Here is a 14,026-nt window from a genome sequence, read left to right on the forward strand (position 1 = left end):
GAGGCACCCAGGAGAAGGCATGAAAGACCCCATGTAGGAGCTTAAAGTCTCGATCCCACATGTCGCAGTAAGTGAGAGATACTGAGAAGCAATAAAAGAGGGAATTGCAGAGAAAGGAGAAGCATTACCAGAGTGTTAGATCAGTCCTCATAAATTAAAAATTAGCATTGTAAATTCATAACTCATTTTAAAAATAATGTTTTGTCAATTATGCAAAATTAGGGAAGATGGAATAATGGTTTTATATATTTGAACTCTGCGAAGTAATCCGTTTTCATTAAAATCAGGACATACCTGAACACGCACCTTCCCGGTGTGTTTTGTGTAGCGCCATTAGCCCGTTCCGTGAGGCCTTCCCGTGGTTGGAGAGCAGCTCGCTTGGCTGTTGCTAGGCGATGCCTAATTGTGATATTAACGGCCGGCAGCCTCTTGGCAGGGATTGTAAATCTGCTTTTTTCCTTGTTAACAAAATGTATGCATTAGAGCTGCAGCAGTATATAAATGCTTCTGTATTGCTCAAAATTTATAATGTGGGTGATAAATTTGTTAATGTAACCGCAGTTATGCTGCCAGATGTACAGCCTTAACTGCTCTTTGTACTGCAGTCTTGTTCGTCCATGGCCAGTAATGGCGTTGAAGCTGAATGGAGAGAACTGAACAGGGTAAGGTAATGGTAGAAGCTGCATTCCCTGAAATGGGAAATGGAGATCTAAAAAGCATCATTGAGGATGACTGGCGTAAGGGAGAACTATTCATCTTCCAGCAGCTAGGGGCATGTTATATTCCCACAAAAATAGACTTTTCTTCTTAGGTTCTACCCCTTTCTAAATTTACCTCTAGAGGAATGGTAAAAATTATTCTCTTCTATTGTAGTTGGAACTCCAGTCGTACCTAATGGTAGTGGTCTGAATCCAGACCACTTACATGGGAGCAGCACATGCTTGCCCAGAACAGCTCCCTGTTTCGAGGGCCTTTGACGTGTGGCTTCTGGGGGTTTCTCTTTGATTGCTGCTTTGTTTTCTCCTCCTTTCTGTGCCCTGTTTACCATCGCCCTCTGGACATACTTGGTAACAGCCTTTGGCCTCTGTTTATTGCCTTTCTTCTCTGTTTTCATTATCCCTTAATTGTGGTGCGCAGTCCCACACAACTGAGTTTGTTTTGAATTTTTAGTTGTTTGGGGTTTTTTAATCTATTAATGAGGTCTTTCTGACAAAAAAGGCCTGTGAGAGTTTTTGACAGAGTTGTGAAATACTGCAGCTGTAAAAAAAAATTCATACCCTTTTTTTTTTTTTTTAAAGTGTTTAGCTTTAAGGACTACAGTCTCCCTACTCTAATGTAAATTCCAGCAGACAAAGGATTTATATTTCCTTCTATTTTAAGTCTCTTGAAGCCTACGCACCTTTTAAAGGTGCTGTGAGTATACGGCATGCGTTTTGGGAGGAACACTTAAGGCAGGGGCTCTCACACATTATTGCTCCTGTAAGTTCTTGGCTGGTCGCTGCCAGGAAACCACACTGCTTGGCCAACCAGGTTTTGGGTCAGCCTGGTTTCCAGCAAAAGTTGTGTCCAAATCAGCACATTCCCATGGAATGTTTCGGTTTTCAGCAAAGTAACATTTTCCTATGGAAAAGCCTTTCTTTCAGAAAAATCACTGCTCCTCAGTCTGGCGGGCTCCCGCGCCTGGGGCCTTGCACCATGCTGAAGTTTCCTACAGGTTGTGTCATCAGAGGAGAACCAGCTAATTGCCTGGCTAGAGTGGAAAACAAGTCCCATTTGTCATTAAAAATTGATAGTAAAGTCCCAGAAATGTTGGATTTGATCAGACGTGGCTTCTGGTTCCGGGTACCTCTCTTTGCAGGAACAAAGGCTCCCGGGTTAGTGCCGTTAGTGTTTAGCTTTCCCAGCAGCTGGTTTCTGACCCGAACATGAACGTTTGCTTTGCTCCTTTGCGCGCTGATGCTACCTTGATAATGATGGATTATTTCAGAGGGAGATTGATCCTGCACTTGGCACACCTGAACTTGGATCACCTGAATAATCTGCTTCTGTTTTATGCACTTTGACCTTATGCTTTTACAGTGCAGGCATCCCTTTGGCTGAGGGTATGCTTGGAATCAGTGTCTTTTCTGCAAATTAAACCAGCGATCCTTAACAGGTGACAGTTGGTGCGTCCATATCTCTTCTTACTCTTAAACTATTCCAACTCATGTTCTTGTGACATGTTATTTGAAACTCCAGGTCTTTGTGATTCATCCAAGCCAAAAAAACAAAATATGTATATGTGTGTGTGTGAAAGCTGTGTTTGTTTCTGCACTGAGAGATTAAGTCAATCCAAACCTATGTGTAACAAAAATACCTTGGGCCACAAATGTCTTTGCATGGTTTTATAAGAGTTCTTTGAACTAGTTACTACTTTTCTTCTAGTAAGAAAAGTTTTAGAGACTGATTTTAGTCAGAATGCTTGTCTAATAAGTTTGGAGGGAGGGGGAATGCTGCAACTGATAATGCTAGTTGTATAGGTGTTATATCTTATTCACAGCATGTGTTTATTACAAATGAAATTTTTAAAAAAAGATTTTGGATTTATTTTGCTTGGATACAGCATGTGCTGCTAACTTCTACAGGAAGTCACAGCTCTCCAGTAACTTAAAAGCTAAAAAGAAGTAATAGTTCATGTTAAAAAATGCTCATGATTGCCCGAATGGCTTTTTATTACAGATGGTCTTTAGAAGAATGAACTTTTCAAATGGTTTCTTAATCTGGAACAGGAGGAAGCAGTTTTTGAACACTTTAAAGTCAGAGATAGTTTAACTCTGTCATTTGTCAACTTAAAATACATTTTAATAATTAATACCATCTGAGATCTAAGATCTGATGTGTAGGGGTTTGGGAAGAGAAAGACAACGTATCCAACACTGATAAGACTTAGCTAAACTTCAGCAAAGCCCTGCAAGCACAAAAGTTTGTTCGAAGGAACTCAGGTGCCTGTGGTACGTTATTTACAGACTTGAATTCTTTACCTTCCTTCCCTGAGAAGGCAGAGTTAATTTTCTTGGTTCATGAGGGTTTGTGCTGGATCAAATGGACCTTTTTCCGAGTTGGAAAATGCAGATAAATCACTGTTACTTTGTTTCTTTAGTAGAGACATTTTGTCTATTCAAATATATGAAAGTTTTCCCTATCCTTTCTTTAACCCCCCTTCCACCCATGTACAAGAATAGTATGGTCTAGGAGTAATTTTTTTACTACAGTTTCATTTCATAATTCCACTATTTTTTACTTGAGCTTTTGATACTTATAGACATGTTATTCTATAAATTCTGACTTCTGCAGCACATTGGTACAATATGAAGACTACATTATTGCTTTCTACTTGTAGCTTAACATGTGCTGTTCCAAAGACTATTGTCTGGACTCTGCATGGGCTATAAAAATGTGGCTCTATTCTACACAAGTGTGAATGCCTTCAACAGCCCTTGACCTTCATGTGAGTTGAGGAGCTGCACTTGAAGGCCTGAAGCTCACTCTGAGCAATGCAAACAATTGCCACACTAAGCTGTGTGGAGCGAGGGTGCTTGTTTAGACGAGTGCATGCCCCAGTGCACTCTAGCACTTATGAATGTGGGCCTACTTAACTTGCTTTTGGTCATTTTGGTCTCTTTCTCTGTCTTTCAACTCTCCTTTTTGTTCAGGGGTATAGAAGGCTTTTATTACTCATGTAATTGCCTTGAATCCTTTTACAGTCCATATTTTAACACTTTATTTAAATGAGCCACACAGTGAAGTTTTTATATGTTAGCACAAGGGTCTCTGCAGAATAATTAAAAAAGTAGTGTGTGCTGTTTTTATATGGCATTTTATCAGAAGTTTGCTAGTGTTGTAAACGTGATGGACAACATCTGTTTTCCCTTTCAGTGCTTTTTGTGTACTGATTGCCTACTCAGAAGAAGAGAAGAGTAACTTTGAATAGAAATTGTGCCTGTGGCTTGCTTTGCATTTTCCTTCCAAAGATGAAGGTGATAAAGGCAGGGTTATTTTATAATACTCTTATTGAAGGATATTTGGTCTCTTGCTTTGAATTTGGGCATAGGGTAATCCTTTATATGATGATAATTTCTTTTTATTGTACTAATTTCAAGAAAAGTTTAGTGTTTTAAAATTTATGTGATTCTCTTTAAGCCTTAGAGGACTATTTGAAGTCTGTTTCACAACTGTAGAAAAGATCAACCAGCAGTCAGTCTCTTCCAGCTTCCTCAACAGTGCTATAACCAATCTGTGTGGTTTTAGTTATTTCCCCTAGATACTGTGCTTTTAAAATACTATGTGAGAACCTTAGCATGTAGCCAGTGAGCTCTTAGGTATGATGCCTTTTGCACTGAGGACTCCCCTCCAAACAACGAGACCTGGAGGCACCCGTGTGTGGATTTCCTGTGGAGATAATGAGCTGTGCAGTAGTGGAAGGAGGGGCGTATTTGGCAGAAGTAAATTACATTGTTATGAAAAGTGCAAGGTTGCCTTTTATGTCGAGGAAGCTTGGTTTCTCTTCATTTTTTTTCCTGAGTAGCTCCACACAGTAAATAGCGTAATGCTGTATATGTTTGTGTCTTGGAGAGCTGTATGGTGTTGGGAAGCTCCCCGCAGACTCTTCTTGCTTTGCATTCTTTTCTGCTGGATCTCCTGCTGTAGTTTGGGCGTCTTGTGAAGTACCCCAGGCTAAAGCGGCTGTTAGTTTTATATACATATATATTTATAGCATTCTCTGAGGAGCAATTGGGTAGAGTTGCTGTTTGTATAAAAAGCACATAATGTTAGGAAGTTGGTTTTGTTGCTCTGATTAGGGCTTCTCATATTGACATTCTCCATTCCTGTAGGAAGGACAACTCTTTGTCTTTAGCAGAGGTTGTGGCAAGGGGTATGTTGGTGTTACATCTCCGACTGTCTTAGCTGCTGTTTACCTCACAGATACTCCATCAAAATACATCTGCAAAACCTATTTTGCTTGGTCACTGTATAACAGTATCACTCTTCTTATATCCCTCCAGTGCCTCCTATGTTTCCATCCTTATAGACAAAATCTCCCTTCACCTTCAGAACCGTGCACAGCCTCCCCTTGCATCGTGTGTCCTCTCTCCCGGGCTCCCTCGGGTTTGTCTTTGCCAGCAAGGTGGATGCTTCATTGCCAAACAGCAGCACTTCCCAACAAGTGCCTCTGCGTACGCTGCTGCTGCTGCTCCTTGTTCTCTGCATCTGTGGAGAACACGTTGCCTTCCTCGAGCTCCTTGCTTGAAATGCCTTGCTCTGCAACATGGACCAGGACGAGGGAAGTCCCCTGGCAGCTGCAGACTGTCCTGCCAGGGCTTTATGTTCTCCTGTCTGTTTGCTGGCTTACTTGGACGGCTGTTGAGGTTGTTTGAAGGGAGGCCATTTCTTCCCCCTCCACATGGCATTGACTCTAGCGCCGCGGGCCTTCTCCTACACAGTGCCTCCAAACTAAAAACACGCTCTGTCCATTGAGGGGTCGCAGAGAGGACAGCCCCGAGCGCCAGCGCGAGCAGGGGCTGCGTAAAGGCCGGGGCAGGCGAGGGCTGCAGGCGTCCAGCCACGCTGATGGACAAAATGGTGGCAGTTGAAGGAGCCGCGGGCCGGCCTGTTTCCAGCGCGGCTCGCGTGTGGAGAGATGGGTCCCACCGAGCGTGGCGCTCGCGAGGACGCGGCCCTCCTGCGCAGACACGGCAGCTGAGCGGCGCTCGGCCACCGCTTCCACGTGTCGGTGCCTCAGCTCGAGGGGCGGGTTGGTAGGGCTGAGCAAAAGCTATAAAGCATTTTGGTTTTTTAGCAGATGGCTTTGAAAAGAGTCATATATTGTGCTGTACTGTGAAATCAGTAAATATTTTTGACATTGATTTGTTTCTTTTATTTATTTATTTATTTTGAGCTGCCTTTTTTCTCCCTTCCTCTAAATTGGAGCGTGGGTGTGTGAGGATGCTGAGGATTTTTTACTCTTGTGAGGAGAATGTGAATCTTGAATCAAATTAACCTATTTTTCAAGTTAAATTTAAGGCCCTTGCTTGAAGGCAAACATGCCATGAAGTTACATTAGCTTTAAAAACAAAATGGATTTTGTACAAATAGTGACTTGTAATTATTAAATGTAAATGAGATTTTCTTTACACTTATTTCTTATTACCTTTAGCACATCAGGTCCACCCATTTGGCCAGGAAGCACCTTTTTCAAGAGAAATGGAGCCCTTCTACAAGGTAGGTGATGGATGCTACATCTTGGAGTAACTGCTCTACTTAACAAATCCCTCTTGCAAATTGCAGTTTTTAAAATATTCACGGGGGAAGAAATGATCGGTTTTTATTTTCATTATTTAATGTGTTTCCTTTTTTTGTGTATCTGATGGTATTAAAATGGTGGTTTATGAAAGCTGCTGCTTTTTTTTGCCTTTTTTTTTTCCCTCAGATTATTATTTACTTACTGTAAACTAAGGCAAAGTGTTTGGGTTTTTTTTTATTTGTGCGGAGTGCCCAGAAGAAATGTGTGAAGAACAGGAATAGCTGTCTGGATGAGGCAGGCCTGTCTTTGGAGAGAGTCCCGTTCTCTTAACCCCTAATTGTGCTGATTGATAGAAAAATGTCCCCTATTGGTAGGGAACCCTTGCGGTGCTGAAAACAATGTCAGAAGATTTATCTCAAGAAACCCACCAGGTTTAAAGGTGTTTATGTTCATAGGGGAATTTGAAAGACGTTAGTAGATGGGCAATATACACCAAAGCTGTGCATGGAGAGCTTTCCTAGCTGTTTTTCTGTCTATTTTTATCAGATTTTTCAAGCTTATTATTCATTACTAGGTGTGTTTACATTCCTAGTATTGACTACATAGATTTCCCCTTATTCTTAACAGTATTGTCTTAGATACACACAAGGATGGCTGTTTCCCCAAACTTTGCATTTGCGTATGGTGCAAGATTAACTTAGACCCTTTTGGATAACTTTGCAATTTTTGCAAGTATTTGCCCATGAAGTTTTGTGCACGTTCTTATGGTGCCAAGAGTTTTATGGCCTGCTTTCTGGCAGAAAATACTGTTCAATGTTCTCCAGAGCATTTATCCAAATTTCTTATGATGAAGCCTTACTCATAACTAGATTCACAACCATATAATTGGCAAGAAATACTGCTCATCTTCCACATCCCAAAGTAATCCAGCATCCATAGTTTGCGAATATTTTTCGACTGATTTCTTGAACATATCTATGAATTTGCATCATTAAATTATCTAAGACTCATGCTGAGATTTATTCAAACATATTTGAAATACATTAAAGGATTCTGATTATTTCCTAAAACTGGGAGGTGGTATAAAATGTAGTGTTTTGAATCTTTTGATTTTGGTCTGTCTGGGATGGCTTCGCTGTCTTTGTGGTGTTTCCTACTGGAAAGGACTGAAGAAAAGGGAAAAAAAAATCCTTGTGAAAAGATAGGATTGTTGAACGATTTTTGTTTCTAAAGGTGTTCCAGCGCATATACAATCTCTGTAATTTGGCTTCATAAAATGTGAGATATTCTGTCAAGTCTCTACTGTGTAAGTGTTGAGCAACCTCTTGTTACAATGCAGGATCTTTAGGAATTAAGAGTGGCTGTTTTGTAGATTTCCATATCTCAGTAGTTTGTGAAGTCATCTCTTAACATGTCCTGGTTTTAATTTTAAAGCAAGAAAATAACCCAAATGGTCTCTGTGTGTGTTTTTTTTTTTCCCCCTTTCAAAGTACTCTTTCATGTGCAAGTCTCAAGGAAATAAGAAATTTGCCTCTGCTGCTTCTGGTTGCCTTTTCCCCAAAAGCTGCGTAAAGGAGTGCTAGTGAGTGCAGGCAAATTTCATCGCATGAGGCCATGGAGAAGCTTCTCAGGTCCTTCCTGAGGACCATCCCTTTTACCAGTCCCCTTATGTTTGGCTTAATGCATATAAGAGACTGAAAAATGACTTAAATATCAGTTGCAAATTATATTACTGCCTTTGGATTTTCAAAAGTTTAACAACAAAGGGATTTAAAATTATTTGATACGTGCTTTACTGCACATGAAAAGAAGATTCTATTTGTGTTATGGACAGCTATGTAGAATAATATTTGTGTGCACTTGTCACATCTCTTTTCTTGTAAATTGTTAAAGGAAATGCTCATTTGGTTTGGGGAAGATAAAAAAAACCACAATGTAAGTAGTGCTTTTTCAGCCAAGGTGGACTAACAAACTCTATCTTTTTCCATTCATTTTGTACCTAAATTGTTTGGCAAAGTAATTTTAATATTGTAAAGTATTTAACGTATCCCTCCAGAGAAAGAGTGACTGAAAAACTAGTTATCCCTAGACATCGAAATAGCAAAGGAAGAGAATGGGAGGGTATAATTCATCATAGCTGTTCTGTGTCCTTAATGTCTTTGACATGACCAGGATTAATTCTCTGTTCTTTGCTGGCTATCTTTACTTACCTCTACTTTGTTCAAAACTATTTAACTATTGTCCTAAAGTGCTGTGCCCTGTGACTTTACTGGATATAAGATGACTTCATCCGTGGGGCTTTTTTGTCTTTATTTCTTTGAGGATCATGGTACTATGGTTTCTGACAAGACCTCTGGTCAGAATACTTTTCCTGTTGTGTAAGTCACCTGCTCTAAGTGCTTTTTAAAATGATGTCCTCCTAGTAGTTGAGAATTGTTCCTTATATCATTGTGCTCTTTTTTTCTTCTTGTGAAATCCCATGTAGAACTTGAAAGGATATGGACAGGATCTTTAGCCTTCCAAGATTCTGACACCTTCTCTCAAAACTTGTTTGCGAGTCGGTGGGCATTGCCTCATTCTAGCTGTCAGGATTCTCAGAGAACATGCAGTATTTTGTTCTTTCTGCCTTAACTTTTCTCTCTAGTTTTCTGTACCTTGTTATTGTACGTCCTAGTTTGGTATAAAATTGTCACTTAATTTTTTTAATCTTCTGTGTTGGAGCTTTTGTTGCTGTTGCTTCTTCTTTGTTCAGCTACCTTAAAGCTTCCATTTTTGTTTCACACAACATGTGACAGAAGGAATCTGTGCGGTAGGAAAGACCCAGAGGTCTGCTAAGCTCTTTCACAACTTGTGCTAGTGTGTGGGTGAGGACATGTGCGTAGTAGTTTTGAGGCCTTGAAGCTAACGCATCATGTTCAGGTAAGATCTTCTTTGCTTTTCCTGCTCTGATTTTGGGTGTTAAACCCATGTTGAAGCCTTGGGGATGCAGTTGTTCAGGGATAAATGGCAATAATTTAAACTACTTCTTGAGTGTTTGTCTACTTTGCTTTCAATATCTCAAACATTCTCTATAAACAAGTTAAAACTGCAAGTTAACTTTAGCAGTAGTCATGTGTAAATTCCAGCTGCTAGCCGAGTACCAGCTGTGAAATGTACCTGGACTCTGTAAGGTTTCCTGTTCTGTTTCTTAAATAACTCTAACCGTCCATAGCTAACTGTACCTAAAAATCTCTGAGTGAGGGAGAACTTTATTTTGGAAAAAATAAATTGAATTTACCGCTCTTTTTTTTTTTTTTTGGTCTTACTGGTCCTGACACTCCAGTAAAACCAAGTGCAACATATCATTGTGTCTTCTTATATTGATTTTGTTCTGTCCTGATTTGCAAAGAAGTATTCAGAGATGGTGACTGTGGCTGTGATTGCAGCTGGCAGGAGAACAGAGCACAGTATTGTGAAAACAGGTTTGCATACGCTGCTGCTGCCCCTGCTCCTGCTCCTGCGGGGATTGACACAGGAGAGCGAGAACTTTAGACATTGCCCCAGGAGATACAGAAGCCCTGTGACGAGGTGAGGTACGGCCAAAAAGGAAGGTCTCCCCTCTGATTTAAGACAAGCTTAATTCTACTCGTTCTAATGCAGTTCTGGGTTTTAGCTTCCTGGGTCCGGGATTGAACTGCTGACCAAAACCCAGCAGAAGCAAACCCTGCTATAACATGGTAGGTATTTATCGTTCAGGGAAGGAATGAGGAAAAGGAGATAGCCTTCCTTATTGTGACTAGAAAATTCACCTTCTATTACTTCTTCCTACATTTCTTATCAGGTATAGATACAACCATATCTCTGCTATGTGTCTGCTTTTTTGTAAGAATAAAATTCTCCACTTGTTTTTCTGATGATCAATGCAGTTTCCATCTGCTGCCTGTCGATGTGAAAGCAAAAGTATGAACTGCTACTCTAGAGATCTTAGAAAATATTTTTTGTAGACCTGCCCCTTGTATCTGTGAATAAGATTGCAGCATTTGATGAACGGAAGTCAGACTGCACTTTCCTGTAAAGCTGCAATTCCCTTTTAATTAGGAAGAAGCAAAAGTTTGGCCAGAAAAAAACCTTTCCATTTGCAGGAGGAGAGGGAGGAGTGAAGAATCGTGCACTTCCTCAGTACCACCTGGCTGAGAGAGCTCTGCGAACGGAGGCCTTGTCTTGCCGAGAGCTCACAAGTTGCTTTGTTCGCTCCGTACCATCGGCTCCAGGGAACAGTCCATTTTCCATAACAGTGAGAGATTTGATGCTCACGCTTAGAGAGTTTGGCCTCTTCCCAGGGAATGCATTTTACAAGACATTTGCACCTCTGACCGGTGCTTCCAACAGCTCGTGCTTCGTTTGCCCTGGACCGGCCACTGCTGCAGTAGCCGGAAAGGGCAGGCGCTGCCATTTGGGATTCTTGCAGGAGAGGCAGAGGCCACTGTCCCCAGGAGGTCAGATGCCACACAGCCAGGATGAGGTGGTGACTCCGGAATTTGTTGCACAGCGAAAGTAGAAACTCGGGCTGCTAATACCTCAGTAAAAGTAACAGCCTTTGATGCCCTCAGGCTAAGATGTTGGCTTTCAGGTTTTAATTTGCTGATGACTGATACCTGACCATGAAATGAGTCTTTCAGGAAATTACCAAAAAATGCAGCTCTCTCTATTCTTCAATAAGAATTTGATTTATTTAAAACATCAAGAAAATTGAATCCCTAATTCAGAAAGATATTTTTTAGAAAAACTATACTTACCAGACCTGAAGAGTCCTGCATAAAAAGATGAGGGAACAGCTTATTTATGAGCACATACACACATTTATGTGGAGATCTTTTCCTTTAATAGCTGTGGCACTCTTTGAAATGACCAAACAGTCCATTTAATCCATTGTCCATTGAGTAAGAAATGAGAGAGCAGATATGGACTTTCATGTTTCCAAGTATTAGCTATTAATAGAATCTCTTGCTGAAATAAAAATAAGCCAGGGGGAGGATGGAGAAAGGGTGTAACTCTTGTTAGCTTCCCCTATAAAGACTAAATTAGGATCATCTGCTTTCATAAATAAAAATGTCCAGGCTGCTTTTTGTGTTAATTCTGACAATAAAATCATAGCAAAAGAGGAAGTCAGCTTCTGTGGACAAACGTAGCTCCTGCCCGGCTGGCGACGTTGATGTGCAGCCCCACTGTGCAATGCAAGGGATCCATACGTGCTGCTGCCAGGTGAGGTGGGGAAGGGAGGAACAGGAGAGACCTGCAAGACAAAGAGCTTTGTAAGGCTTGTGTGAGTTTAACTTCCAAAATTATATGCCTTACATCTCAAAAGAAAAACTTGGAAAGAAGTCTGTTTTTTTACTGCTACTGAGACATACAAGGAGAAAACAACATGCCAAGGTAGCGTATGTATATGATATAATATTTAAATGTGGCGGTAAACATAGGAGAGGCCAGTAGGTGCAAAAAAGGGGTTGCAAGACCATCATGTTTAGGATCAGTAGACTGAGATGCTCTCATTTATTTATAATACAGCTTTGGGCAAAGCTTTTATGCCCGAGTCCAACTAAGCATTCAAGTCTATTTAGACTTTTCATGTTCCCCAAGAAACTAAAGTCTTTTCTTAGGGTGGGGTTGTAGTTCCTCTGTTTCCTGCCCTATAAAATGATGTTAATAGTGCTTCTCACTACACAGAGCTGTAGGTTTACAAAATATTTATTCTGTGTCATATTCTGAAGCTACAGTAATGGGAGAACCTCAAATATTGGGGATCTAACTGTAAAAAAACACCTATGTTGTCTGTTTGCTTTTACAGGGGAGTATTTTCGTATCTTTTCTAACTTGAAGTTTGAATTAGAGTCCCTACAGTCACGTGTGCGTTTGAAGGTTGACTTTTTACCTCCATAAAGCACTGTTTTGTGTGAAGACTGGGTTTTTTTGAATGCCTGTTTGGTTCACCTGTGTTCCCTCTCTACTTAAAGAGCCCTGAACTTTTTGACTTCACCAGTTTTCCTCTAATTTGGTGTCTCCCAATTGCCATTCTCCTCTGCTTGAAACTGTTGTGACGTTCTTGCTCTGTGTTTGCTAGTGTATTGGCTTCAGCTGACCTGCTGAGGTAACAGCAATGCTACTACCCCTCTTTGTTACCAAAAAAAAAAAAAAAAAAAAAAAAGCTTTTCATTTGCATTGCATTACTATTTAAATCAGCTTTTTTCCTTTTTTTTCATTTCCCTTCATGTGAAGCGTACCTGACAATCTCTTCAGGAGTTTCCTTTCAGGAAGATGATTCACGTGGAGCCTCCGTGGAGACTGCATATTTGAATAATTTATTTATTATTAGCATTCAGTGTGTTTGCGGTGGTATTATTGAAGAAGTAAAATTAAGTCAGAGGGGCTGTGCAGTGTGTCCCTAAGGGAGTAATTTGCACAGCAGAGCTCTCCTTTGTCTGGGAAGGTGGGTAAGACCCTACTAGACTGCGGGAGCCGTGAGGGTGCTGGGAAGGTGAGTGGTTTGAAACAAGTGCAAAATGGCCTTATCAGCAAATGGATTCCTTAAGAAATAGCAGCAAGGCAGACACAATCTTACAGAACTTTTTACAGAAATTGAGACTTTGGCACAAGATTTTTAGCTCTATGTTCTGTGTGTAGTAGATTCATAGATAAATGTATTATGTATTATCTGTGCAGTGTTTATATAGTATTTTTATTCCTGTTTTTCCAGTTAGGTATGTAACGCCAATGGCAAAACTTGTAGTCTGTTAAGTACCTGAAGCATGGTCACGTTAACGTTGATGGAACCATTACTAATGAAACGTGGCAGAGAGCCATTTCTATGGCCAAACACTAAGATGTCTGCACTACCTTTAACTTCTGAAGCTGAAAACCAAGAAATTTGAACTGCAGCAGGCAAATCCTGTTAATGTTACATGGCATTGGGCAGTATATAAAGTAAAGTTTAATTCCAACCTTATTTCATCTTTAAACTCAGTGACTTACGTTTTTGGTCTACACAGATGCTTTTGCTGTCTTTGCAGATAGTTGCGTGTTTCACAACAGTCCCTCATAGCAGCTTAGAAGTTATTGCTTGTGAGTGATTCAAGATCAAGTTTACTGGCTTTGTTTATTTTCCTTGACAACTAAAGGGTGTGGGTGAGTGCCCTGCGGCAGGTCACACCGCAGCACTAATCTTAGGAGAGGATCCCTGTCCGCGTGCCTGTGCATTTTACCTTCGGTGTGAAGGGTTGTGGCTGTGGCTTAGCACTGACCTTTCCCGTGAGCCAGGGCAAGTACGGAGCAGACTGCCACTTGGGTGGTGTCTGACAGCAGCAGCGCTCCGAGCGAGGCACGGTTAGGAGGTAGCAGTAACGTTAATGCAATAGCAGAGAAAATAGCACAGGATGTAGTGATTTCTTTTCCTTAGCTGGGAAATTATTGTGATTATTGCCATCAAAATCTCTGGGCTGATGAACTAGAGCATATGCTCCATGCTGAGAATCTGTGACTGTTTGGCATTCCTAAAATGTGAAGGTGGCTGATATTAGAAGTAATCTTGGCTTTCATAATTGTTGATCTGTTTACGAGCACAGCCACAAGAGAGGCAGAAATCTGTGCTTTACATGGAGGAAGATAACTAAAAAAAGAATAATTTTGCAGTAGTGTCACTATGAGCAGTTTTGGTGAGCCGCAGATTGCTGTGAACATGAGAATGCTGTTGTCAGGCTGGGCTGCTCCTTG

General features: G+C 40.8%; 1 protein-coding gene across 5 annotated transcripts in view; it reads left to right on the forward strand.

The window, feature by feature from the left end:
• The window catches only part of FOXN3 (forkhead box N3), a 187,038-nt gene that overhangs the window by 115,898 nt on the left and 57,114 nt on the right, over positions 1 to 14,026 (forward strand). For all 5 annotated transcript variants that reach the window (XM_088539734.1, XM_088539733.1, XM_088539735.1 and 2 more), the window contains one exon: positions 6,194 to 6,258. In XM_088539734.1, coding sequence (XP_088395860.1) covers positions 6,194 to 6,258 — 65 coding nt within the window. The remainder of the gene's footprint in view (positions 1 to 6,193; positions 6,259 to 14,026) is intronic.

The sequence above is a fragment of the Tinamus guttatus genome, unplaced genomic scaffold, assembly GCF_059628265.1.
Source record: "Tinamus guttatus ecotype Peru unplaced genomic scaffold, ASM5962826v1 Tinamus_guttatus_pri_ptg000048l, whole genome shotgun sequence".
Taxonomy (NCBI): Eukaryota; Metazoa; Chordata; class Aves; order Tinamiformes; family Tinamidae; genus Tinamus; species Tinamus guttatus.